This window comes from Colias croceus, chromosome 16, assembly GCF_905220415.1.
Source record: "Colias croceus chromosome 16, ilColCroc2.1".
Taxonomy (NCBI): Eukaryota; Metazoa; Arthropoda; class Insecta; order Lepidoptera; family Pieridae; genus Colias; species Colias croceus.
In genome coordinates, this window is record NC_059552.1 from 8,110,674 (window position 1) to 8,138,318 (window position 27,645).

The window sequence follows — 27,645 nt, forward strand, 5'->3', positions numbered from 1 at the left end:
GATACCCGAGAAAGGATATAGGCTACCTTTTATTGCGAAATATGTACCACGGGCGAAGCCGGGGCGGACCTCTAGTAAATTATAAAGTTATACCTGCTCATTATTTGAAATCTATCGTAAAATTATTAGTGTCAATAAAATTTCGTGTTTCGCGTTGTCACGTTATCACGTGTTTTTTTCAATTCTTTTTTTATTGTATCCCTTGAAGTACATAAGGATGGTTCTCATGTAGAGAAAACGTAAATATGTACGGGCGAAGCCGGGGCGGACCGCTAATTACAAATAAAATACATATCATTCACTAGCTTTCCGCCTGCGGCTTCGCCCGCGTTTTCAAAGAAAAACCCGCATAGTTCCCGTTCCCGTGGGATTTCCGGGATAAAACCTAGCCTATGTTACTCGTGGATAATGTAGCTTTCGAATGGTGAAAGAATTTTTAAAATCGGTCTAGTAGTTTATGAGCCTATTCATTACAATCAAACAAACAAACAAAGTTTTCCTCCTTATAATATTAGTGTATGTATAAATAATTATAAAGTTACTAGCGGTCCGCCCCGGCTTCGCCCGTGGTACATATTAACGTTTTCTCTACATAAGAACCATCCTCGTACTTCAAGGAATATAATAAAAAAAGAATTATCGAAATCGGTTCAGCCGTTCTCGAGTTATGGAATTACAACGAAAAGTGGCATTGATTTTTATATATTAGATACCTGCTCATTATTTGAAATCTATCGTAAAATTAGTGTCAATAAAATTTCGCGTTTCGCGTTGTCACGTTATCACGTGTTTTTTCCATTCTTTTTTTATTGTATCCCTTGAAGTACAAGGATGGTTCTCATGTAGAGAAAACGTAAATATATACGGGCGAAGCCGGGGCGGACCGCTAGTTACAAATAAAATACATATCATTCACTAGCTTTCCGCCTGCGGCTTCGCCCGCGTTTTCCAAAAAAAAAACCCGCATAGTTCCCGTTCCCGTGGGATTTCCGGGATAAAACCTAGCCTATGTTACTCGTGGATAATGTAGCTTTCGAATGGTGAAAGAATTTTTAAAATCGGTCTAGTAGTTTATGAGCCTATTCATTACAATCAAACAAACAAACAAACAAAGTTTTCCTCTTTATAATATTAGTGTAGATTAGTGTAGACAAACACTATGAATAGGGTTGCCAACTTTTTTTACAAGAAATAAAGTACGTATATTCGTAATTCATTATTCAGGTCTATGAAGATTATTAAACAGTATTTTAGCAAAACAAACATTATTTATTGTAGTGTGTGCCCTCTGACTAAATAAAAAAAATTGTGAGCGTCTAAATGTAACACATAATAATGTGTCTGCACTTTGATGCTGAAAACAGTCTTTTGTATAAGTACTTTTTTTTTGTTAAACAGTAAAAAGTATAATTTAGTGAAAAACAGTAGAATACTGTTTGGCAACCCTAAGTATGAATACACTCGCGAATGCAAATTCTGGTTTTGTGCGTGTTTCCACTTTCAACTATCAAGTGACGATTTATTTATTTGTTTTGTTTCGTAATTATTATGGTCAAATATTAATAACGAAACAAATTATTATGGACTCGATATTTTATTGTTTCACGGTAGTCGTCTTGTCGTTTGCTCAAGAACGTGAAATTGAATGATAATTATTTTTTTTTTATAAAGTCAAAACCATTTTCTTTCAAATAAAAACTTGTTTTTATTGAAAACAAAAATCAGAGTGTTTCTAGGAATAAGTATAACATTAAATAGTAATGTTAGGATATCGAAACATTTTTGTATAGGCCTGAACGTTATAGTGGAAACGCGCTCTAAGATCTGAGTAATATACATGTCGTGGCCATATCGTAGATTTGCTCATTTCATGAAATGGCCAATTTAGTTTGGCCAGATCGTTAAATTGCCAACGTTTCACGATTTGGTCATCCACATTTGGCCAGATCGTCGATCTGGCCAAACGTGGATGGCCATTTCACGAAATTCGACCATTTTTGTTAAAGCGATTCGCTTCTGGCACTCGCCGGCCGCTGCCGCGGCACGCTCGCTTTGCTCGCTCGGCTCGTGCGTTGTTTATTAAAGTCTAACCTAACCTATATTTTATACGTTCTGGCCAAATGTCGATGACCAAATCGTGAAACGTTGACGATTTAACGATCTGACCAAACTATGTTGGCCATTTCATGAAATGAGCAAATCTACAATATGACCACGACATACACACCACTAGATATGCAAATATTTCTCCAAGCTAATTTACCTTGTACTAATATTATACTAATGTTGTAGGTACTAATATTGTAAATGTGAAAGTAACTCTGTCTGTCTGTCTGTTACTCAATCACTCCTACTGAACCAATTTGCATGTAATTTGGTATAGAGATATTTTGATACCCGAGAAAGGACATAGGATAGGTTTTATCCCGGAAATCCCACGGGAACGGGAATTATGCGGGTTTTTCTTTGACTGCGCGGGCGATGCCGCGGGCGGAAAGCTAGTATATAATAAATATAATATAAACACAACAATATAACATTCATTCAAGTCATACAAACAAACAGACATAAACACACAGGCAGAATTTTTTTACGGATTCGTGCTCTATACTGTTTCCCTGATATTGTTTTTTTGAATATATTACATACATACTTACACTTTTTTACTGTTTTATTATATACGTATAGATTATCATCAATAATTATAAATAAAAAATAATAATAAATTATCATATTACATAACTTGCCAATCTTGCCATGATTTCAACTTCACTGTTTTATATAATTATTTCATTAATATACTAACTACCGAAAATACGCGTAGAACGAGCGAAGAATATTGTGTTTAATTTAGCGTCCGATGAACTTTACGTAAGTACGATGAGCCGGGTGCGGAGTGTATGATGGAAGAAAGATTGCGCGCGGCATGGCGCGCTAGGGCGGGGCCCATAACTTTAGAAATTCTCTGCCTTTATGCCCACTCTTAAAAAGTATCACTAATTTATTGAATATTATACATTAAAATACAATACAAACTCACCCAATAATTGAATTCATTCTAATTGTTAAAGCATGCAATTTTAAGAAGATTTTCCGCAAAATCTCCAGAATGGTTTAAATAAGTGTTTCAAAATACTTTTTAAAAGTGAATAATTTTTCCTCCGTCGCTTCGCTTTTGCCTTATCATGAAGAAACAATTTATCTCTCTCAAGACCGAATTAAATTTAGAAATTAGGAAAAAATTACAAGTCTTATTTTTTGTTATTAATCTACATTAAATTTAAACATTTCTTCATCATCATTCTTGTCGTTTAAGAACCACAGGCATCATAATTGTGATATAAATATGATGTAAAATTTAAAGGTAAAATTGACTTTTTTAAAGCACTCATTTCTCTATTACTTTTTAATATTTTTAAGACGTAACCACCCAGCTAGCAAGCATGTGCATAATATGTTTTGTTTATAATTTAAGAAGTACTTCCAAATTTTCATTCAAACAAATAGGCAATACGTTAATAATAATTGATGGCATACACGTAACATGTATCCAATTTAAATATAAATCAGTAAAACATAAAAGACCAGCATGATTACATCAACTTTCATCCTTCGGGAGATCCCAAACTTACCTTATCGGGATCGCTGTGAACATTCGGTTTTACCCTCGGAGGAGGTTTTATAAGGCAAATCTGAATTTTATTCAGGGTCACTATGAGGATCAGTCAAAATTTGATACCTTTTGATCCTTAGTCTTGAAGTAGGTACTTCCTGTAGAAGACCTTTTTATGTCAAATTTTTGTTTTTGTTTTTTTCAGCGAGAATGGTGCAAGATTGAAGAGCCAAGTACAAATAGAGTTCCTGAGTTACATCCCTGTTGGGGAAATAAGAAACTCTATCAAGCAATCCACAGAACGCTAAAGAGAAGAAAAACAATCAGAGAAACAGATACCTACAGAATAAATCTGACAAACTGTGCTTTTCTCACAATCCAAACAAAACCAAATAGCTTCACTAGTCAACACTTTATTTTGCATAATCCGACACATAATATTTGTTATTATTACGCTATTTAACCATATAATCCAACATTATGCTGATATGATACAGATGGTAATTTTCGTAATATGTATACGAATATTATATACGTAAATACTGGGATCACATGTAATTCATTATGGGAGTGCAGCGAAATTAAATGGATTTCGACTTATCCGTGTATATTATTAACGAGATATTAACATTTGGTTTGTAATAAATATTTAGTTCGTCGAAATTATTTTAATGCGAAATGAACTCGATATATTTTGTTTATATGCTACAATTACCTACTATACTATATATTTGAATTGTATTTATGTTTATAAAATCAAGAAAAGATTGAAGAAGCAGGTATAAATCTCTTGTTGCATTCAGAGCTTATTAGGCGTTTTAATATATACTAAAGATAAAAATATAAAACGTACGTAACGTAAGATAAAAATATAAATATAAAAGTTTGTTTGTTTGAACGCGTTAATCTCAGGAACTACTGTACCGATTTGAAAAATTCTAGTTAGATGGAGCATCTATCGAGGAAGGCTATAGGCATCATTCTAAGACCAATAGGAGCGTTGCAAATTGCAATGCGGGTAAAACCGCGAGGCACAGCTAGTTACTTATAATGATCTCAGTTATAAAGCGTTCATAGTTTCACAAAGTTATGCCTTTGTTGATTAGTTTAATATTATGTATTAACTTAGTCTCCCGTGTGATAGGTAAGTTTTAAATGAGGTTAATTTCGTCATAATATAAACAAAATATGATCGATAAAGGACCAAGGGTCAAACTATGATATTAATAATATAGTAAGTATAATAATTCGATAATTATTCTTCAATTTTTAAAGTATATTTTCTTTATGTAAATTTCACGTATACCTACATGTTATCCTATATCCTATCCTATCCTACTACTAATATTATAAATGAAAAAGTTTTTGAGGATGTGTGTGTGTTTGTTACTCTTTCACGCAAATACTACTGAAGCGATTACAATGCAATTTAGCACACGTATAGATGGTAACTTGGATTAACACTTAGAATAGGTTTTATCCCGGAAATCCCACGGGAACGGGAACGGGTCCCAGGTTATGCGGGTTTTCCTTTGAAAACGCGGGCGAAGCCGCGGGCGGAAATCTAGTAAGTATATAAATTGTATATTTTAATTTAATTTGGTGAAAAAAATACCTCTTTTTACGGGACCCTTTACATTCTTCAATGTAATGACATTATTAAAACATTGATTAAGGACCGACAAATAGATGTAATAGGGTCTTTTTGGTTATTTCACGAGTAAAATTAGACTTTTTTGAAAAGGGTTTACGAGTAATTGGTGAGCCAAATGAAAAGGTTGCCTTTAAAATCTCACAAATTCGCCAAAAGGCCCTTCTAATAACCCACGCGAAATCTCGGGAGCTTCTCTGAATTTTTCTAATAAAAACAAGAATGCGAATTCCGATGTTTTACGAAGATACTTTATTTTCTGAGAAAAAAATAACAAATACGCTTCCGTGCAACTACGCTATTTTATTGCCAAAGGCGCTATTTTTTATTATTTCTTTTAACTCGATATAAGTAATCTTACAATTTGCTGGTCTTTTTAGAAATATAAAACGATTTGGCAGATGTCTCAAATCTTTGAACTTATCACTTTTACAACCTACTATGCTATACCAGTTTATATTATATCCTTTTCGTTACAACTTGCAGTTCTGATCAGCAATATGTTTATCTGCGTAAATTTGAAAACCTGAAAACCTGTTGAGTGAAATTTTCAAGGTCATGTCATGGACTTAGGCGACGATTTTGGTATCTTTGACTTTTTCTAAATAAGTTTCACCTCTGACACGTGTGCTCAGCACACACGTTATTTTTATTTATTTATGCTTCATATATTATATTTTTCACCGTTATTCTACCTAATTGTCTAACCAAACGTGTTGATATTCTCATTAAATTCAGCTTTTCGAAGACTTGCTTATTGCGGGAAAGCCTCGTAAGTCATCTAATAGCCTCTTTGATGTTTTCATTGATTTCTAAGTATTTTATTATTAAAGCTCCGATGTTGAAACGTATTTAAGAGCTGTGAAAGACCTGTCTTTTGTGTTTGCAGAAAATAACTTTGAAGATTATTCCCTTTATATGAACAATTAAAGTATATAATACGTTGCGTAATATAAATATATAATTTATATCATGCAATTATAATTCTTACCTATGTACTTCTAAAAATATATTTTAAGGTTTTATTGTTAGTGTTATATTCAGTCCAGAGAGCACAGGTTACTTGCAAACCGGGTAAATAGTAATAAATATTAGGAAGAGTCCTTTTTTACTGATATCACAACCACTGAACCAAGGAGCTTCCAACCAGAACCAGATAACCAGAAATAGAAAAATGAAGGCTTTATTAAAGACTTATTAGTTTAAAGACATAAATACTTTCCTTGCCTTCGTGATATTGTTTCGTATTTTAACTCTTGCAGCAAAATATATACGTCCCTATCATGCAAGTCAGGTGGACTTTGTACCTAGCACCAGAAAGGACAAAAAAAATAATTATTATTATACGTAGTTATAATTGTTAAATTTAAAAATCATGGAGGGCAGACAAGTTCAGTCTCTACAGCAAATTATATACAAAGAAAAAGGCAATAATACAACGTAAAACGTGATTAAAACGTTTTTATTTCAGTTTATTATTTTAGTTTATTAAATCGTTTCGTAAACGTATTTATTACACTTATTTAACTACGCTGAATTGTATCGAATTTGGCTGATATTCGTTTCTGATAGATTATGATCTGCAATATCGTAAAGGATACTCTGTCAGGACACTATACAAGCGAATCCACGAGATAAATCTATGTAACAGATTTTTATTTAGGTAACATTTAGCAATAATACTTAATTAAAATGAAAAATAAATATCAATTACGAAAAATACAATATTTGCTAAACGTATATTACAGGCGTATAATTTTAAATTTTAAATTTTGTTCATGTCTGTTCATAACATAACATTAAAAAGAGTGTATTTAAATTCATTATTATAAGAATATGATTCTTTCCTACACACAGCTTCATAATAGCTACGTAAAATTCGAACTAAGTATATAAAACCATAATTCACAAGTTCTTCGAATTTGTCCGCTAAAAACACAAGCTAGGCAACCTCAAGCCAAATACTCGGTTCTACAAAGGGACCATAGCAACCCTACAAAATTGTAAAGTATCCGTGACAAACAACCCGCATCGAGTATTGTTTCTATTACGTTCCTCCAATTTTCCGAGCTTCGGCCAAAGGGACAAATATGGGTCGACTTTTCACTATTGTTAGCACGTATAAATGGACCGGATTTCGGTTTTAAAATATGTGAATTTCAATGTTGAGACGAGCTTTTGGGTGTAATTTTATATTTAAATAATGTTTCTACATCTAGGTAACATTACACAATATTTATAAATCAATATTTTAAATCAATGGAGTCCTAAGTCGTCGAACCCAAAATAATCAATAAAATCATTCGTTTAGGAATAGTTAATTTTAGAAAAAAACTAATACGTTTGCTCGCCGAACGAACCACTATAGAATATTAAGCCCCATTTCTGAAATAAAGTTGTTAAATAGAGATTTACCTGATTTTCATAGAAAGAACTTAATAATCTTCCGAATTAAATTTATAACACATGAAATTCTTATGTTCCCGTACGCGTGGTGATGAATTTTGTGTTATTTTGCTTATAAGAAGTTGCTTTTTAAATTTATTTGAAAGTCTTTAACTTGAAGAACAAGAATATATAATAACTAGCAGTTGCCCGCAGCTTCGCTTGCGTGGAAAAGATAAATTTTCATGGTATAAGTTTACATCCCCTATTTTACCCCTTTAGGGGGTGAATTTTCTAAAATCCTTTCTTAGGGGACGCCTACGTTATGACATTTACCTGCATGCCAAATTTCAGCCCGATACGTCCAGTGGTTTGGGCTGTGCGTTGATAGATCACTATATCAGTCACCTTTGAGTTTTATATATATAGATTAGGTCAGTATATGTTTCTATCCCCAGCAGATTCAATATCGAAATTCATCGTCAGAACACGAATAAAGCAAATCATTATTAAAATGAAGACGTATCATTCAATCTCATCATTTATTACGATAAACTACAATGTTACGATGTTAAGTAGGTACACTCAGGTTATATTTGAGATAAGTAGATACAGAGTGACAGATCAAAGAAGTCTTAGATAGGGCATTTATCTTATACGTAATGTAGGTATAATGCAGCGAGTGTCCTCAAGTCATAGGGATATAAATCTCAATGATATTAAAGTTAATTTTTCTCTCTTAAGGTCGTATTATAAATATAGACTTACCTACATCCAATAAATGGTACATGTTTTGCGTTTCAGAAATAAAATGGTGACAGAATAGAGAAATTTGTAAAAGTTTGTAATTCAAATCGCCACTGGTGGAAAGTGTACATTAGAAATATCTTACAAATATTATAAAAAACTCCATAATTAAAATACGTCTTTTTTAATATTAGCGTCTGATGATCTTTAACAACAATATGGCACTGCTCCGCCAGAATACTCGAAACTGAAACAGGAATTTTAATCGTTGGTTGAAAAAAAAACGAAACTTCATTGACTTAATTTTATTTAGAGATCTTTTCAGCTTCCTTCGTATTATCCGGTAAAGTAAGATTGTTTGTTTCCGGTGTTGCGAGGGACAACACGCTGGCTGTCAGAGCTAGACTTCCGAAGAATATGGTTGGTAAATTCTCGTAATACAGCGCCTGTAAAAAATTGATTAGTTTAATATAGAATATTTAAAAGTTAGTTTCTTGTTTGATTGATTGACGGGAAACAATTAATATTGATAGTAACTGACAACTAGAGGAATTAAATAATTATATTTTTAAAATAATGTAAATAAAAAAAAATGATACAACAAGTAACACAAATAGAAAACACTACATAATGATAGATTAATCGATTCAATTCGATTATCATGGCAACAGAAAAACGGTTTAGAGAAGTAGGAAGATGTTTATACGTATAAATATGTATTATTATTTGATTCCATCCAGGTATCTAAAGAATCTTCCTAACATTCATAACTAAACTGAAGTCTGCTAGAGAAAGATTTGTTCTAGATCGTCAAGTAAATATCATACTATTGGAAATACATTGAATTCAAGAACTAAGTCTTACAAAGAACTCATAGTTACAAACTATGAGATGAAAACTTTTGCTCTGTTATTGGTTACGGTATCGCTTGAGAAACATAAATAATAACCCATCATGATGTGAATTATTACTAAAGTTTATAACAGGAAATAAGTTATAAAAACTGATTACAAAAAATTCGCGTTCAAAAGTACGAAATTATGCTCTCTAGAGAATACTGAATTTATCGTTACATGATGTAGAATAAAACCATACAGAAAAGCTTTTAGAATGAATAATTTTATCTGATTAGAATACTTAATTCAGAAACAATACGGCAATATTTTAATCAAAATATTAAATCTGAGACCTTTTGGGTTCACCGTATTAAGGTTATAATTACATCTAACACCACCGTCCACCACGTATTTATTTTTTTGTTTGTTTTTAGAATTTCTACATCACCAACTACTGAATATTGATTTTGATAAAACTCAAAGCGTAAAAATAGATAAAAACAATATACCTACTTTACTACGACAGATTACTAAATAGTTAATATTACTTACAAATACTTACAAGTAATGGAGTTAATGGTGCCAAAGTGGAACCAATTCTACCCGTACTAGAACATATAGCCAATAGAGACTGCCGCGCATTTGTGGGGAATGCTTCTGATACTGAGATGTACACTGTAGTGTATGCTACTGTTATTGAAAACTTCCCAGCGAGGTAGAAAATTAACGGCCATATGGAATCCTCTGTGGAAAAAAATGATATAAGGTAAAAAAAAAGTAATATTAATTCACATTTACAACTCCAATAATTCTTTATTCCAGTGATATGAATGTTATGATTTATCGGCTAACCGCTATGTGGAATCAGAGCCATGATGCACCTTAGCATAGTTTTAGCTGAGTGTCTGTTTGATAAAAGGACTTAAAAAATTAGTACCATATAATACATTACCAACAAAACTTCCTTATTCTAGCTGGTTTAATTTCTTAAATTTTGTTTGTTCAAATAGATTTTGTTACACTAGTAACAATTATTCAAAGCCTTGCAATGAAGTACATTAATTTAAAAAATAATACTCACGTTTCGGTAAGAAGCTCAAACAAATGCAGAAAACTGCGCTCAGCGTATACCATGTAATCAAAACCTTCTTCCTTCCAAACTTATTCAGAACCATACAACATAATGTATTCGCTGGTATTTCTATAAAGGCCACCAGCATAAAGTTCAAATACTTGTTTCCAGCTAATGACACTGAATTTATAGACATACCATAATACCCAAAGGCACAAGATGTCCACAGATAGCAGTACAAAATCAATCTGAGTGACATCGTTTTTGATTTCACTACTTGGACAAAAACAGATGAGAACGATTCACATTTATCTTCTTCAGATTTAGGACTAGCTTTGAGAGAAGCTAGTAAATGATCTGGCACTTTTATATTATTCATCGTTTCAGCTTTCTTAACTATTGCAATAGCTTCTTCGTGTCGTCCTTTACTGAGTAACCATCTTGGACTTTCGTTGACGAAAAGAAGGTAGAATATGACGAAAAGTGAGGGTGTATAGACGAGTCGAAGCATACGTCTCCAATCTTGTAACCACCAAGCAATCATGGGTAGGGTCATTGACCCACAGATGTAAGAGAAATTCATAAGAGTGTTGCCAAATACACGTCCACTGGGTCGCACTAATTCCATGCCTAAAAGCAAAAAATAATTAAGTTCTATAAATGGGAGAAAATTTGTAAGACGATTGAAAGTAATCATGTTATTTGTGAATTGCTTTCACCAATAAGATGTATATCAACTGAATAGAAGTAGAGATTGAGAGAATTGCAAATAAGGGTCATAGAATTTAGGGTGACTATTTGTAGCAATCAAATTGTCAAAAAAATCCTATATATTTACGTAATTTGAAGTACCGATACAAAATTCAAAATACCTCAACAGCAAACTTACCAAAGACAAAAGAAGCGCTATACGCGGCAGCCGAAGAGGCAGTTTCAAGGAATGCTGCCATAACGAACATCACATAACCAGTAGAGATCGATCTCAATAAGCCAAACACTCCATACATAGATGTTGCTACGGATATCGCTTTCACTCGACCGAAATTGTCAGAGAAGATCCCAGTTAGGGGAAGCGCTATGAAGTATCCTGCGCTGTACGCTGAACCTACGAAAGTTCGCTTCCAATATTGGCATCCAAGATCAAACTGGAAGAAAACAGTTTAGGTCAATTTATTGAACAAATATATCGTTTAGTCATTTTTAAAAATATGTACAGTTCTATGGACCTAATGAAAAATAAATGATAAAGATAAAATAATACGTTTTAGTTAGTTCTGTTTCAGAAAGAGGTACAAATCATGAATCATTGCGTATGTTGTAGTAGTCCTAATTAAAATATCTTAGAGTAATGTAAATCAGTGGTGGCACGTTTTGTACACTGTTAAATCTTGTATCAAGCCTTGCATGATACGCGGAAATTATCTACGGATAGGCCAGGGGCCGGTGTAACACGGGTCTACTGTATTATCATCATCATCATCATCGGCCAATTATGTTCCTACTGCTGGGACACGGGCCCATACGGGAATATATAATTAACTACATAATAATAATAATTGTTGTAGAAATATAAAAGAACAGTAGAGGTTATTTTTCTTGTCTCATAATATAAAATCTTGAGTGCTTTAAGTATTCAATTCTTAACGATAGCAAAATATTTTACTAAGATTCTATTCATTACACAATATTAAAAATACGTCAATTACATGACTATAAACTATTCGATTTCCCTGTAAAGTGGTTTATAATACGTGGGAGTGATATTGAATAGAATCCTAACGGATTAGCTGAAAATAACTATCAGTACTTAGAATTCTCAACAGAGTACACTCAATAGAACTTTATCAATACTAATAATTTCTACACTTTAATGTTTAAAATTACAATTCATGAACTAAGATGGTAAATTTCTGACGATAGTGACATTGAACTAACCAATAATTTAAAATTGTAAGGACAATGATTGTTTTTGAAATAATTTACTAGCCACTTGTCCCGGATCCTATGACACTCACAGATGAGACAGCGTGGTTTTCTATCGGAAAAAGAATCGGTTCTGTAGATCCAAGGATTACCTCTCCAACATCACAAACTCACAAACTTTTTATAATATTAGTATTTTATTATATTTTTATTATGATCGAACCGGTAACTTTTCGAAACTATACATTTTCACATTTTATCTACATGATAATTAAACGATCCTTTATTGCCCTATTCACAAATTTCCAAAATTTAATCATTAACCGCAACCACTATACTTACATCTTTAACAATTGAATCTTCATCACTATAAACATAAGCGTCACACTTAACTATAGACGAACGGTTAAAACTATTAACATCACATTTCCCATCGTCATCAACAAACTCGTAACTGTTACATTTGTCAAACTTATTGTTAACCTTTGGTATTGCATAATCCAGCCAAAGGGTATCATTCAAACCTTCACATTGTGGTATTTTACATCTGAAATCGTAAAAATCATGGAAAATATAACATAATCACCAATTGTTGAAATACTTGGCCACGTGTAAAACGTAACCTGAAGTGCACTATTATCAATTTCTGTTATTTTTTTATCAAATATTTCAGACTCCCTTCCCTTCCGTTCCCTCAAATAAATTTTTATAGATGGAATTAAGGCACTAACGTCATACAAATAAACATGATCAATGTATTGAAAGTTAGTCGGTAGTCCAATTGTATTATTTCTTAAAGGAAGGCTAACAGTCATAGACGAATGAAGGTAAATGTTTTAACTTCAGTATTAGAATAAGGAGCTCTATAAAAATAATATCCTAATTTATCATAAACATGAAATATTGAATGTTATTGTTATTCATAATGAATTTTTGGTATTGATAAATTCATCTTGTTTATTATCTACCATAAAATACCCAGAATCTGATAATTGCCATTGAGATAAATTTTGATCGGAACAAAGACGTAATTTCCACGTAATGCCAATAAGCCACTTACCTATAATTTATATCCATGGCCTCGAAATTAAACGAAGAAGTGTACATACCACTTAGAAAACATGGGAACAATAATAAACAATAATTCAACACAGTAAACTTGCCGAAAGGGCCCAAACACTTCCAAATCTGGTCTAGTTTTGCACCAATTCCTTGAGACATTTTCACAGAATATACGATGGAAAATAACTTTTAACTACTATCTCATATAAATATTCATTGTGTCTGTGCCGTAAGTATATTAAATGTTTTATTTTCTATTATATTCATCTTTTATTTTATCTTAAATATCGCTTGATATCATATATATCTTATCATATATTATATATTATATATCTTGGTTGGTTTTATTACTGTTTGCTTACTTTATGAAATCTGAAGAGCTGTGATATTTATAAGAATTATCTTTGTAAGGTTAAGGTTGGTCCACTACTGTATTCTTTGCGTTACCGTTGAAAATTACCGTATGAATACAATAGAATATAAATTGCTCTATTGTTTTCGCTTTGAAAGATTACGTAGGACAAGTAAACAAGAAATATAATTACTCCTACTCATTTCCTAAATAAATTAAAATTCTTAATTTGATTACTGCATTATTCGATAATTTTATATTTATTGTGAACTAGCATTCCACCCGCGGCATCGCTCGCGCAGTCAAAGAAAAACCCGCATAGTTCCCGTTCCCGTGGGATTTCCGGGATAAAACCTATCCTATGTCCTTTCTCGGGTATCAAAATATCTCTATACCAAATTTCATGCAAATTGGTTCAGTAGTAAAGGCGTGATTGAGTAACAGACAGACAGACAGAGTAACTTTCGCATTTATAATATTAGTATGGATTTTCTTTCCTTGTTTTTTATAGCACACGGTTATCCTTTAGTTATCCTGTCTTCTTTGTATGTAGGTACATACAATTTGTATCTTCGTTTAAGGGGAGTCCTTTCAGCGAAGCGGAGTAAAATTGGTTTGCAAGATCAAATTTTTCATGTATTTGCAATTATATGACGCTTCTAGAAAAAATAATCAATACACTTCAAGATATTTCCTAAAAAGTGTGCTAATTTGTTACACAACCACGTGTATTTTGTTCGATCATATAAAATCATAAAAATAGGCTAAAATAAAGATCGAAAACGAATTATTTATTAATGAAATTTCTGATTTTGGAAATAATTTTTATATAAGGATATGTATTTTGATGTACTGCAGAAAACGTGCTAAATTTTGGTTTTCTACTGAAGCCCTGTAATTATTAAATACATATTATATCTCAGAACTTAACGTTGCCCAGCGTTTTCTTTACAAACCGCGCTGCCCGCTACCCCGCCAGTCCTGATCAGGCGCTTGCTAACGTAGGACCTGTGTCAAATTATCTCCGCTCGATTTTAAGTTTTGAGTAAAGATAAATTATTGAAAATGGGTAACAAAACAAACAAAATTCGGAAGAAAGCAGTGTCAGTATCACAAAAAAGGACAGGAAAAGAGAACTAGTATGTAAATTGAGTAATATGATAAAAACGTAGTTACTTGATGCCACAGAATAAAAATATCAGTTGGTCATAAAGTTTCACCTCGTATGCTTTTATTTCAAAACGATAAAAGCTGCGTTACTGTGAAATAAGAGTTTAGTTTATAATAATTTGTTTTATATATATAATACTAGTGGTCCGCCCCGGCTTCGCCCGTGGTACATATTTCGCAATAAAAGGTAGCCTATGCCTTTTCTCGGGTATCAAAATATCTCTATACCAAATTTCATGCAAATTGGTTCAGTAGTTTAGGCGTGATTGAGTAACAGACAGACAGACAGAGTTACGTTCGCATTTATAATATTAGTATGGATTATTATTACGTAATTGGTGTATTATTTGCATAATTTTGGGGTATAATTATTAATTACAGTTGTTTATTTTAAGGAAAAAAACAATAATGATTATTTGTTAAAAAATAATTGATAATAGTCAAATAATAATGATTATTGACTAATAATAATTATTAATCACTACAGTAAAAGTTCCTTATTGGCGGGGTATATGTTCCATAAAATATATTATGCCTCGAATACAGAAACCGTGAATACGGAATGGTAATTATTATATGGGACTAGCGGTCCGCCCCGGCTTCGCCCGTGGTACATGTTTACGTTTTCTCTACATAAGAACCATCCTCGTACTTCAAGGAATATAATAAAAAAAGAATTATCGAAATCGGTTCAGCCGTTCTCGAGTTATGGAATTACAACGAAAAGTGGCATTGATTTTTATATATTAGATTATAGGTTCTACGTTATACGTTCCTAGGTGACGATTGAGATTTTTTTCGTGTCTCATTTTTTTTAGTTGACATTATAAATTTATAAACTAGGAAGAGTGCAGTAGACGTTACTCGATCACAATTATTTTTGTAACGAATGTGAAAGACGAAACCTATAAAACACGCAAAGCGGCTTTTACTATAAACGGAACTACATTTAAAAATATACTTTATTTATTGAGTTATAAGGTTGCTTCCATTCTGTTTATTTACATTCTCAAAAACATCAATCGCGGCAAAGGCGGCTTGCGACAAAGGCGGCTTGGGTCAAAGGCCTCGGCGATATCATTAATTAACAACATAATATTATGTACTTTAGGCTAACTTGTAATAAGATCTATTTTACTTTCTTATTAGTCCATATGACAAGGATATTGTGTTAGATACCTATTGGAATAATTTTATTATTATGTATGTACTTATTAAATCCGCGAATAAAAAAATTTTTAGTCGCGAATATAGAAATTGGGTCGCATTTTTTTAATTCCCGAATAGTGAAAACGCGAATAAAGGAAGCGCGAATAAGGAACTTTTACTGTATAATAGATGATAATAGTTAGTTCATAATCATTGTTATTATAGTTCATTGAAAAGTTACATTTGGGGTTGCGTTTTTTAGGAGGACGCATTTTATTTTTTTGATGTATAGGGGGGGTTAGTGTGAAGCTATCACCAAGTTTGTGGGGTCGCCACCCTTGTCCCACGGCCGCCATCTTAAAAATAGCGCTTAATATGGTTTTTATGATATATCTCTTAAACTATTAATCTGATAAAAAAAAATTGTCAACATTATTTGTTGCAAATTAAATTTTCTACAATTTTGGTCCAGTAACTTTTTGTCATAGAACTATAAATAAAAATGTTATGAGTGAAAATGTTCAGAAATTAGCGATATTTATATTTTTCAATAAAACTTTTTTTTTTTATAATTTTACGAAGAAATAATATCAGACCATTTTTGTAGATTGTTGTAGTATTGTAGTTATATTGTAATACACGCGCTCTATACTATTCTAATATAATACTCTAAGCTTCTACTGGTAGCAGCAAGTAATATTTATTAGTTACACCAAGTAGGTACTTCCATAATTATGTTGTGCTAATCAATAAATTCCTAGTACCTACTTATCTCAGTTTATAAAGTTGTAAATGATTTCTTTGTTTACTTTTATATTTACAATCTGACACAAACACTTTTACATTGCTTACATAATAAAAATTGATCACAATTTACTTTTGATATAAGTATTTTACACTGTGGCATAGCGCTAACGTTACGAAAAACAAACGACGCGAGGAGCGCGAGGAGCGCGTGTCACGCGAACGGCCCCGCACACCTCACCTCCAATCTTGCCTCGCGTTGAAATACCTCGCGTTAAAACAATACTTACATTAAACTGAAGTGACTTTTTCTTTCTATTTATTATATAATATATTGATTATATACATTATTGATGTTTGATGAGATGAGATTTGTTTTTGTTAATTTATAAAAGAACACTGTCGAATTAGGTTAGAATCCTGTAATGATAGTAAGTTCTATGTGATGTAAATAAATAAATAAATAAATAAATAAATATATATATATAAATCTCGTGTCACAATGTTTGTCCTCAATGGACTCCTAAACCACTTAAACGATTATAATAAAATTCGCACACCATGTGCAGTTCGATCCAACTTGAGAGATAGGATAGTTTAAACATGTAGGTACCACGGGCGAAGCCGGGGCGGACCACTAGTTTATTATATGGAGAAAACATCTCAGAGTATGTAGAATAATAAACACAATAAAGTATAAAATAATTGTATAATTCATTAAACATATTTCTTAAGTTTTAACATAAATAAACAAACAAAAGTATGACCATAGAAAAATGAGTATTAAGACACATTTTAACTTATATTTCCTCGTATACTCATAACACAAACAAAATAATACATTATAATATTATAGTAATTTAAATTTAATCTTTGGCAGCTTGTTTTAATTTAGACATCTGTTTGGCTTCTTCTATATTATCAGGTAAGGTCACGTTTATTGTCTCGGGTAAAGTCAGGGCTAAAGCACTAGCTAGCAGGGCCACACTTCCGAAGAATATTGTTGGTAGATTGTGGTAGTATAATGCCTGAAATTAGATAGCATTTATTAAATTACTAGTGGTCCGCCCCGGCTTCGCCCGTGGTACATATTTTGCAATAAAAAGTAGCCTATGTCCTTTCTCGGGTATCAAAATATCTCCATACCAAGTTTCATGCAAATTGGTTCAGTAGTTTAGGCGTGATTGAGTAGCAGACAGACAGACAGACAGAGTTACTTTCGCATTTATAATATTAGTATGGATTCCAGGAATTTTCTAGTATAGATTAGAACAAAAACACTTAAAACTTAAAATTCGTCTTCAACATACTCACAAATCAACTATACAGTTAACAGACTGATTATTATCTAAATCTTCTAATTTCTCAAAAAAAAATAGGTAGTTTAAAATATTTTTCAATGATCCAAGTCTTATTTGTAGATATTTGATAATTGTATGTAATATTTACAGTATTTTAATACAAGATGAAAAAGAGGAAGTATCCAGCAAAACATTAAAACATTTTAAATCTAATATAATCTATATAATAATTTTTACCTTACCAACAAAGGTGTCTGTGGTGCTAAAGTTGAACCAACGCGGCCAGTTGTCGCACAGAAAGCGAGTAGAGATTGTCTAGCGTTGGTTGGGAACACCTCAGAGACCGTCACATACACTGTACTGTAGGCTATTGTTATGGAAAACTTGCCACCTAAGTACAGAAGTAAAGGCCAGATTGATGTTTCTGAAAGGTTAAATGTGTTTAGTAAATTTTTTGAAATTTTGATAAATTCTATGAGAAAAATGCACATCATTTCGATTAGGTTCAGGGATGAAGTTATAGAAAATAGAATCCGTGTAAAGCGTGATAAATAAAAATAGAAAAATTAGATGCAAAATGCTTCAAACTGTTTTTACGAATTAAACTGTTAAAAAGTTAGATGTTTTTATCGTTGTTTTCAAGGTCTACAAAATATAAAGTGTCATGGAATCAGAGATATATTTAACATTTTTTTCCTTATAACTTATGTCTTAATTTTTTGCTCACCTTTAGGTATAAAAGATAAGCTCATACAAAATATTGCGCTTAACATATACACGATGACCAGAACTTTCTTCCTGCCAAACCTGTCCAGCACTAGCAAGCAAATAGCATTTGCTGGTATCTCAACAAACACTACCAGGAGGAAATTCAAATACCTATTACCAGCCAAAAAGACTGAATTTATTGATAAGCCATAGTACGTAAATGAACAAGTTACCCAAAGGTAACAGCATAACATCAGTCTAGAAGCTATTGTCTTTGATCGTATAACTTCCTTTAGAACTGATACGAGCGTTTCTTTGTTTTCGTTTTCTTCCTTTTTGTTTTTCACGTCAGATTCTGACCTTAAAGAAGTTAATAGATCTTCTGGTAGTTTGATATTATTCAATTTTTCTGCTTTGTTTATTACTGAGAGAGCATCTTCGTACCTTCCTTTACAAAGAAGCCATCGAGGGTTTTCTTTGAGAAAAAATAAGTAAGATATAACCAAAATTGCTGGTGTATAAATGCATCGGAGTAGATATCTCCAGTTTTGAAGGTACCACGCGAGTAGTGATAGGGTCATTGTACCACATATGTATGCGAAATTTATTAATGTATTACCAAAAACTCGTCCTTTTGGCTGTACTAGTTCCATCGCTAAAAAAACAAACAAAATTTTAAACAGTCCCAATTTGGCCAAGTAACTCTTTACAACTTATTTACAACTACAAAATATTCAATACCGAAAATTCACAATTATTATAAAAATACTTGTCTGAAGTTCAAATAGTTTTTCTTTTAGAAATTAATTTCAGAGATCTTTTTATATATGAAGAAACACATCTATCATTTTCATAGATCAACTTTTTAAAACGATTGTGCATTATATTCGTTCTAACAATAAATAAATCATTGTACTAGTATATTTTCCATTATTTTATATAGATGCTAAGTGGTCTACATCGCACTTAGTCATTATTTCCTGTGTATCTCCCTCTATATCTATTGTTTTTTAAAGAAGCTGATCGTTATAAACTTTAACCATTTCTTATTTCCCATAAATCAAATCCATATTTACAATATACTTACCAAAAACAAACGCAGCATTATAAGCCCCCGCGCCTAAGGCAGTCTCAAGGAACTCTGTAGCAATCAGCATAATGTAACTAGTAGAGAATGATCTTATAACTCCACATATACCACATAAAAAAGACGCTACAGCCATTGCCTTTACTCTCCCAAATTGATCAGATAATATCCCAGTAATAGGGAGAGATATGAAAAAGCCTGCTCCATACATTGTACCTATTAAAGTCCTCTTCCAATTTTGGCAGCCAAGGTTGAACTGTAATAAATATTTACAATTTTGGAATTTGACTTAAATACATATTAAACTCCATAAATAGATAATTATAAATTACTAGCGGTCCGCCCCGGCCTCGCCCGTGGTACATATTTCCGTTTTCTCTACATAAGAACCATCCTCGTACTTTAAGGAATATAATAAGAAAAAGAATTATCGTTATAAAAATACCTTATCATCTTAATAAATTTACTTCATAATTTTCTATTTAATATTGTTTTGTATCAATATAACACTTTTAATAGTAATTTGCATATAAATGGACCTGATATTATGTTTGTAAAAGAAACTAGAGTAGATCACGCTATAGTGTTTATGGTAGGATGTTTGCATTGTTCTGTATTATATACCTACTTATTGTTTTTGTTAAAACAATGTTGATATACAGGGTTACTTGTAAAACACCGGCAACCTCGCAGGACAAGATAGCTAACATCATAAGCAACAACATTTGTTCTACGACTTTTGATAATTTGTTACATTTTATTTTCATACAAAAATAAATATTCATTCAATTTTCCGTTTGAATATTATAAACTCTACGCCTCCCAAAAATTACGTAAACAAGAAGCGAACGGGAGGGGGAAGGGGGCGTCGCGTCGTCCATCCGATAATGAATAGAACATAGACTCACAAATGTTAGGAGAGTACAATAAAAGTTTAAAAAATCATTTAAAAATAATTTATTGCGTTATACCAAAAGTCGTAGAACAAATGTTGTTACTTATGATGTTAACTATCTTGTCCTGCGAGGTTGCTGGTGTTTTACAAGTAACCCTGTATACAGATATTTATTTAATAACATTGGTATAGACTTATAACGTTGCATACTGTATCTACTTTAAAACTCCACAGACACAAAATTTTATTGTTTCTAGTTATTCGACATTTTTATACAACACAAGTGTTTTATATAACACACTGTGCTGAGCTCCTGTTGGTCTCAGCGATCTTCTTCCTCGATAAATAGGCTATCTAACACCGGAATTTTTTCAAATTGTAACAGTAGTTCCCGATATTAGCGCATTCAAACAAACAAACTCTTCAGCTTTATAATATTAGTAATAGATTAGTTATACCATAAACCTCATAGAGGCAAATTATCATCAACCACTGACTACATCGTGTTCAAACTGATAAACTACACACACAGATCTGCATTAAATAGTTACTACACACTACATTAAGATAAATCATTACTACTACCAACAACAAACTAGATAGTACATTACTCAAACGAACTACACTTAAACTACTTACACACTATAGGTACTTACATCTTTAACCACGGAGTCTTCATCGCTGTACACATAAGAATCACATCCCTCTTGAATAGTAGAAAACCCACTAACTTCACACTTATCTGTGCCATTATATAGGAATCTCTTACACCTCTCGAATTTGTTGTTTTCTTTCGGAATAGCGTATTCGAGCCAAATAGCTTCGTTTGCACCTTCGCATTCCGGTATCTCGCATCTGCAAAGTTTCGGTTTGTAAAATCTTGTATAATATTAGAATATACTTTAGTTTCCCAATGAGAACAATTTGGATTTATTTAAGAAAAAAGTGATACTCGTTGCTTTTTATTGACTCAAAAAGAAAGGCGAAAGACAGTTCTTGCACGGTTAAAGAACAAGACATATTAAAATAAAATTTTGAACGAAAATAGTAAAAGAATCAGGATCAAATATGGCTCGTTTTGTTACAAAAATCGTTGTTGATGAACGTTGAAATAGAGGATGAAAGTTTTTGCCCGTGATATTTTGTCCCGTGACTTAGAAGAGTACTTATTTTTAACGGTAGGTATATTCTTAAACATATGTGAGAATCAGCCATGAGAAAGTAAGTGAAGTAGTGTTAAAAATATGAAGTCAGTCGTACATTTACTTGTTGCAAGATTGTCGATAACTGTCTTGTTTTTATTTTTTTTATAAAAATAATAACATATTTTAGCTTCTGCTAATATGTTATTATTTTTGTAAACACTTCTGTTAATTTACTCAATATGTTAATGGTAATATAGCTAATTGCGTTCAACAACAAAATTCAATACAATCAATACAATTTTGTAGCGTTTACTTGATAGTGATGATCTGTTTGTTTTAACCAACATGCGTATGATAAACTAGCTATGCCCCGCGGTTTTACCTGCATTGCTCCGCTCGCGCTCCTATTAGTCTTAGGCCTTAGCGTGATGATATAATTATATTCTATCGTCTTCTTCGATTAATGAGCTATCTAATACTGAAAGATTTTTTTCAAATGGGACCCGTAGTTCCTGAGATTAGCTCGTTCAACGAAACTCTTCAAACGGCAAACGTTAAATGTACCTATAGAGAATATTATAAATATAGAGATAGAGCTTATACATAGTGTTATATAGACGAGCTTTAACTATTTGTACAATACAAAACAATTAGGTTGATATAAGTTAATTGGTCCATTCTATAGCGTGCATCGCTCTTAGTGGATAATTGCGGGGTAATAAATACCATCATTAGTATGGTTTAATAAGGTCTTGTACCGTACGCTCTGATTATAAGATGACTATAGTTAAAATATACCTAATATGAATACTAATATTATGAACTCTGTCTGCGTTATGGCTATTTGTTATAGTAGGTATAAGATCCCACCGCAGGATAAAACCAAAATTTTATGTATATTTATAACCTACTAGCGGTCCGCCCCGGCTTCGCCCGTGGTACATGTTTACGTTTTCTCTACATAAGATCCATCCTCGTACTTCAAGGAATATAATAAAAAAAGAATTATCGAAATCGGTTCAGCCGTTCTCGAGTTATGCGCTTACCAACACATTTTGCGATTCATTTTTATATAAAAGATTTGGATAACATTTAAATAAGTACCTAGTTGAAGGCGAAATTTAGACACTTATTATAAACTAGCTGTGCCCGCGACTTCGTCCGCGTGGAATAGTGACTGCATATAGTAGTTACTACTTATCTTAAATTATTGAGTAAACACAGACTACCATAAATAATTAAAAGAACTGTAAGTAAAATTTATTACTAAACTGAGCTAAACAATACAAAAAAAATGCCTTATTAATTTTCTACGTAAAATTTCTTTTAAATTATGTCATATTATTTTTAGGCACCAGGGGGCAGGGGAGCAAATTTCTTTTCCTTCCTTCCTTGTATGGATGTTTTTAACTATGTATCTTGCAGCAACTGATCAGCTTAATCGATACTCAGTTTTTATCAAATCCAGCACAAAATCCAAATCAGATCTTTCCTGAATCCTGTCTCACGCCTGTAGGTAGTAACTAAACAGTTTAGACCGTGCAATAAAAATTAAATAAAAAAAAACAGCGCTACGAAGAAAAGTGCATACATAGAAAAAGGAATAAATAATTTCACAAACTTCCCGAAGATTTTTAAAAATAAATACCATTTTAAATATTTATAAAAAAAAAACAAAGTCATCGGGGCTGCCATGCCAACATCATCATAATATACCTCATTATCAAAATACATAATTATGGTACTTAATTTTAAAGATCGTCAGGAAGTTTGTAAAATAATTATTTATTCCTTTCGGTTTCTTATTTTCATGTAATATTTTCAAGTGAGCGAGACCTACCTCTACCTCCATATTACATTCCTACATCATATTGATATCTATAAGTTTGTTGCCATCTGTCATCTTTTAAGTTGGGCCGTAACCGTGCACAAATTGTAATGGACCACAGTGGCAAAAGAAGTGGTATACTTAGGAAAAAATATTGCCAAGGGCCAGGCCTATGTAGCTTTGAGTAGAGTTCAAAATTTCCAGGGTGTGGCTATCCTCTCGCTCCCATATCCCCTCTTCTTTCACAGACTTTCAACCCTTACCTTTCCATCCCTAGTAAATGGCAGAACCGATTTTGATGTAAACCATATCTAATTGTACCTATATGTACACGTCATATCCTGTAGTTTGATGCTCCATTTGGTTTATTTATCCCCACTGTCACCCCTAAAAAGCCCTAAATGTAATAAACGAATGAACCGATTTCGATAAAATATGACTAATTGTAATTCACACGTTGCCCTTTCATATTTTGATATGCCGCTTGAGTATATTATTTGACCACATTATTCATTCCCACTTTTACCGCTGTAATCTAATAAATGGATAAACCGAATTGGATAAAAATATAACTAAGTGTACTTCACCCGTTATGCACTTTTATTTGATATGTCACTTGGGTATATTTGACAACATTCGTTTTTTTTTCATTCCCACTTTTACCCATAAAAAGGTATAATAAATGGATGAACCGATTTTGATAAAACATGTCTAATTAAACTTTACACGTCATGCCCTTTCATATGATATGTCACTTGAGTATATTTTTGACAAATTCATTTTTTTATTACCACTTTTATACCTATATTAAATAAATAGATGAGCCGATTTGTTACTGATAGGTCGTTCACTTTCATTTAATATATTACTTAGGTACTTATATTTGACAACTTTCGTTTTTTTCATTCCTACATTAACCCCTATAATAATATACCTAGGTATAATAAATGGATGAACCGATTTTGATACACTTTATCTAAGAACCAGCGTCGGAAAATATGCTGCCTAACTAAAAAAACCGCATCTAATTCGGATTACCTGTTAGCGAGCTACGGTGGCACACACAGACACACACACACAGACACACATAGCGGTCAAACACTTATCACCCATCTTTTTGCGTCGGGGGTTAAAAATATAATACGACATAATTTAAAGGACATTTTATGTATAAAATTTACCTAGAAGTAAGAATAATTCTAATTTGACCAACACCCCCCCCCCACCCTTGGGCACTTTCGATATGATCACTTGGACATTTACAGGAATAATAATTGTAACAGATAACTTACGTTTTATCGTACAGTGTATAGAATGCCTTAGCAAATGTTCGCCGTGAATACTTAAATGGTCATAACTTTTTTATTTACGAACCGATTGACATGAAATAAACACTAAATGTTAAATGAAGATTACCACAATATATTAGTGAAAACCGCATCTTAATCGGATAAGCCGTTTCTGAGATTAGCGTGCACGAACATACAGACAAACAGACAAACCGACAAACAGACAAACAGACAAAAATTTTTTTAACTACAGTTTTGGGTTTGGGATCGATTTAATAATAGCACCTGCTAATTTTTTTTTATAAGTATATTTTGATTGTACAGACACGACTTTTCTAGAATTTTATTATATGTATTGATGATGATTGATGATGATGACTATAAAGGGTTGAAATACGAAATGAAAGTATTTCTCGATTTTTCCTCGGTAGGTAGGTACATCTCGTTGGTATCTTATAAATGTTAATGTGGCTTATAAAAAACGTTTGTTATTTTTGATTAAAATATAAATTAATGCTTGATATAAATCCTTCCTATGAGAAATAATTTTATATTTTTAAATAACATTACTACATTAGGTATGTTATTGCAATACTGCATACCTATCTTTTTTATTATTGCGAAGTATTTTGATATTGGACACTAAACTACTGAAGCGACTGTAATTTGATAAACAGTTTATATGACGAGATTCAAGTCAATTAGTTTATCATATACCTACCTACCTTCATATAAAAAATACTAGGTGTGACCCATAAAAAATAGCCTCTGTTCTTAGCTCGGTCTAAAATTGTTTTCATTCAAAATATCATCCAAATTTGTGAGTGTGGTCATGGACCCAATAAATAGTGTGGTGCAGACGTAAAAGCGCCAGACTGACAATAATTTATTTAAAATATATTTATATTCTTATTAATTTTTTTTCATTGCTTAGTGTTCGTTTAGGTTATAAAAATAAATTTAAATAAATCATATAAGTAAGTAGGTACCTACTTACCTTTTATTTATTTATTCAAGATAAATCGCTACAGATACGTCATGCCTACACATGATAAAACATAAATATCTGCCGCTTTTACCGGTAAATAAATGAAACATTATAATATTATTATGTATTCTAAATCCTAACCAAAACCAGTTTTAAATATAGGTATGAATCTACATGAGATCATTTTTATACACAAATGAATCTTAAATGTTTTGCTCGAAATTTTATTCAAATAATGAATGAAAATTGTTTTAATATCTAAAATAATTATTATGACTAAAATAGTAGGTATGTTATGCCTACATACCAATAGGTGGCATAAATAACTCAAAAATAATGTAGCTTTCTTCTAGAGCTCATTCTACTTTATAAATAAATTTAACTCACCTGTAGTTTATATCCATAGCTTCAAAATTATACACAGACCCGTACATTCCGTACAAATAACATGGAATAAGCAAAAGTGCATAATTCACAACCGTGTATTTACCAAATGGACCCAATTTCCTCCAAACTTCGTCCAAAGCGGAACCCGCCGCTTCTTTCGACATATTTCTCACTAATACTTCGAAATAAATCACAAATCAACAATAATATGAACGTGTAATAAACACTAACAAATCATTGTATTTGTCATTTTATTTTATATTAACTGCGATAAATAATTCAGTCGTAATTTCTATTATTTAAAACTATACGTGCTACGAAACTACTCGCATGCGTTTAACACACATAGTGAATAAATTATGCACAAAATAGCAGTTATAAACATTGAGATAATATTAATATGGAGACGATACCGCCTACATCACTTATGTTCCACTCAACATACGTCATGTGGCGTAACTGCACTCAGTCGCTTGCTCGCTCATTGGCGCGAACGTCACGCTCATTTTTTATTTGTTTTAAAGTGAAACGCATCAAATATGCCTACGTGTGTGTTACGATATTGCACAAATAATACAAAGAATACGGAAAAGTGCAAAGGAATAACTTTTCATCAGTAAGTAACTAGATAATAATTTTTAAAACTTAGTTAGAGCAAAATTTTTGGCGGGCGACATTTTGTCATAGATTAAAAATTTAAGATATGACATTGGGCATGAAATAAGTGTTGTTAGTAATATTTGCTGGCGTATATTTTTATAGTATAAAATAATAATTTTATATATTTAGAAAAGCATAGACTGGTTGTTAATTGAAAAAAGGTGAAATCATGAAATATGAAAATCAATTACTCAATCACCAATTTTTTTTTGTTAATTGATTTTAATCTCGTTTTTAATTGATATTGTATAAGCTACTGACTTGAACGTGTAATTGAATTATTATTTATTTATCTGTACTAATATTATAAAGAGGAAAACTTTGTTTGTTTGTTTGATTGTAATTAATAGGCTCATAAACTACTGGACCGATTTTGATGAAAAGAGAATGCCCATTTTTGGTACTGGTTTTTCTCATGCATCAAGACAACAATACTATTAAAAAAAATCTCGGCAATTTAGAGGCCTTCTTACCATCGGAAAATATATTTTGAACAGGGAATGTTTTGTAAAATCTAATAAGACATGTAATTGTTTAGATCCGTTATTATAGATTTAGTGTCCATTACCGGTTACCACGGTAACCAAGCGGTAACTTATTACATTTACCATGGTAAATAGCTAAATGTATTAATATCGATTATTGTTTTCATT

At 32.0% G+C, this 27,645-nt stretch overlaps 2 protein-coding genes across 2 annotated transcripts; both read right to left on the reverse strand.

Moving 5' to 3' along the window:
* Window positions 1-8,686: 8,686 nt before the first annotated feature.
* LOC123698500 (solute carrier family 22 member 21-like) lies at window positions 8,687-13,488 on the reverse strand. The gene is made up of 6 exons (XM_045645150.1): window positions 13,288-13,488; window positions 12,570-12,774; window positions 11,194-11,449; window positions 10,314-10,934; window positions 9,795-9,976; window positions 8,687-8,842 (listed from the first exon to the last, which is right to left on the reverse strand). Exons 1-6 carry the CDS (start codon window positions 13,446-13,448, stop codon window positions 8,702-8,704), a joined length of 1,566 nt encoding a protein of 521 aa, XP_045501106.1. The 5' UTR covers window positions 13,449-13,488; the 3' UTR covers window positions 8,687-8,701.
* A 3,906-nt stretch (window positions 13,489-17,394) lies between these two features.
* Window positions 17,395-26,708, reverse strand: LOC123698629 (organic cation transporter protein-like). Its single transcript, XM_045645358.1, has 6 exons — window positions 26,333-26,708; window positions 21,352-21,550; window positions 19,801-20,056; window positions 18,733-19,368; window positions 18,248-18,429; window positions 17,395-17,732 (listed from the first exon to the last, which is right to left on the reverse strand). The coding sequence occupies exons 1-6, from the start codon at window positions 26,494-26,496 to the stop codon at window positions 17,571-17,573; spliced, it is 1,599 nt and encodes a 532-aa protein (XP_045501314.1). The 5' UTR covers window positions 26,497-26,708; the 3' UTR covers window positions 17,395-17,570.
* Between the last annotated feature and the right edge of the window lie 937 nt (window positions 26,709-27,645).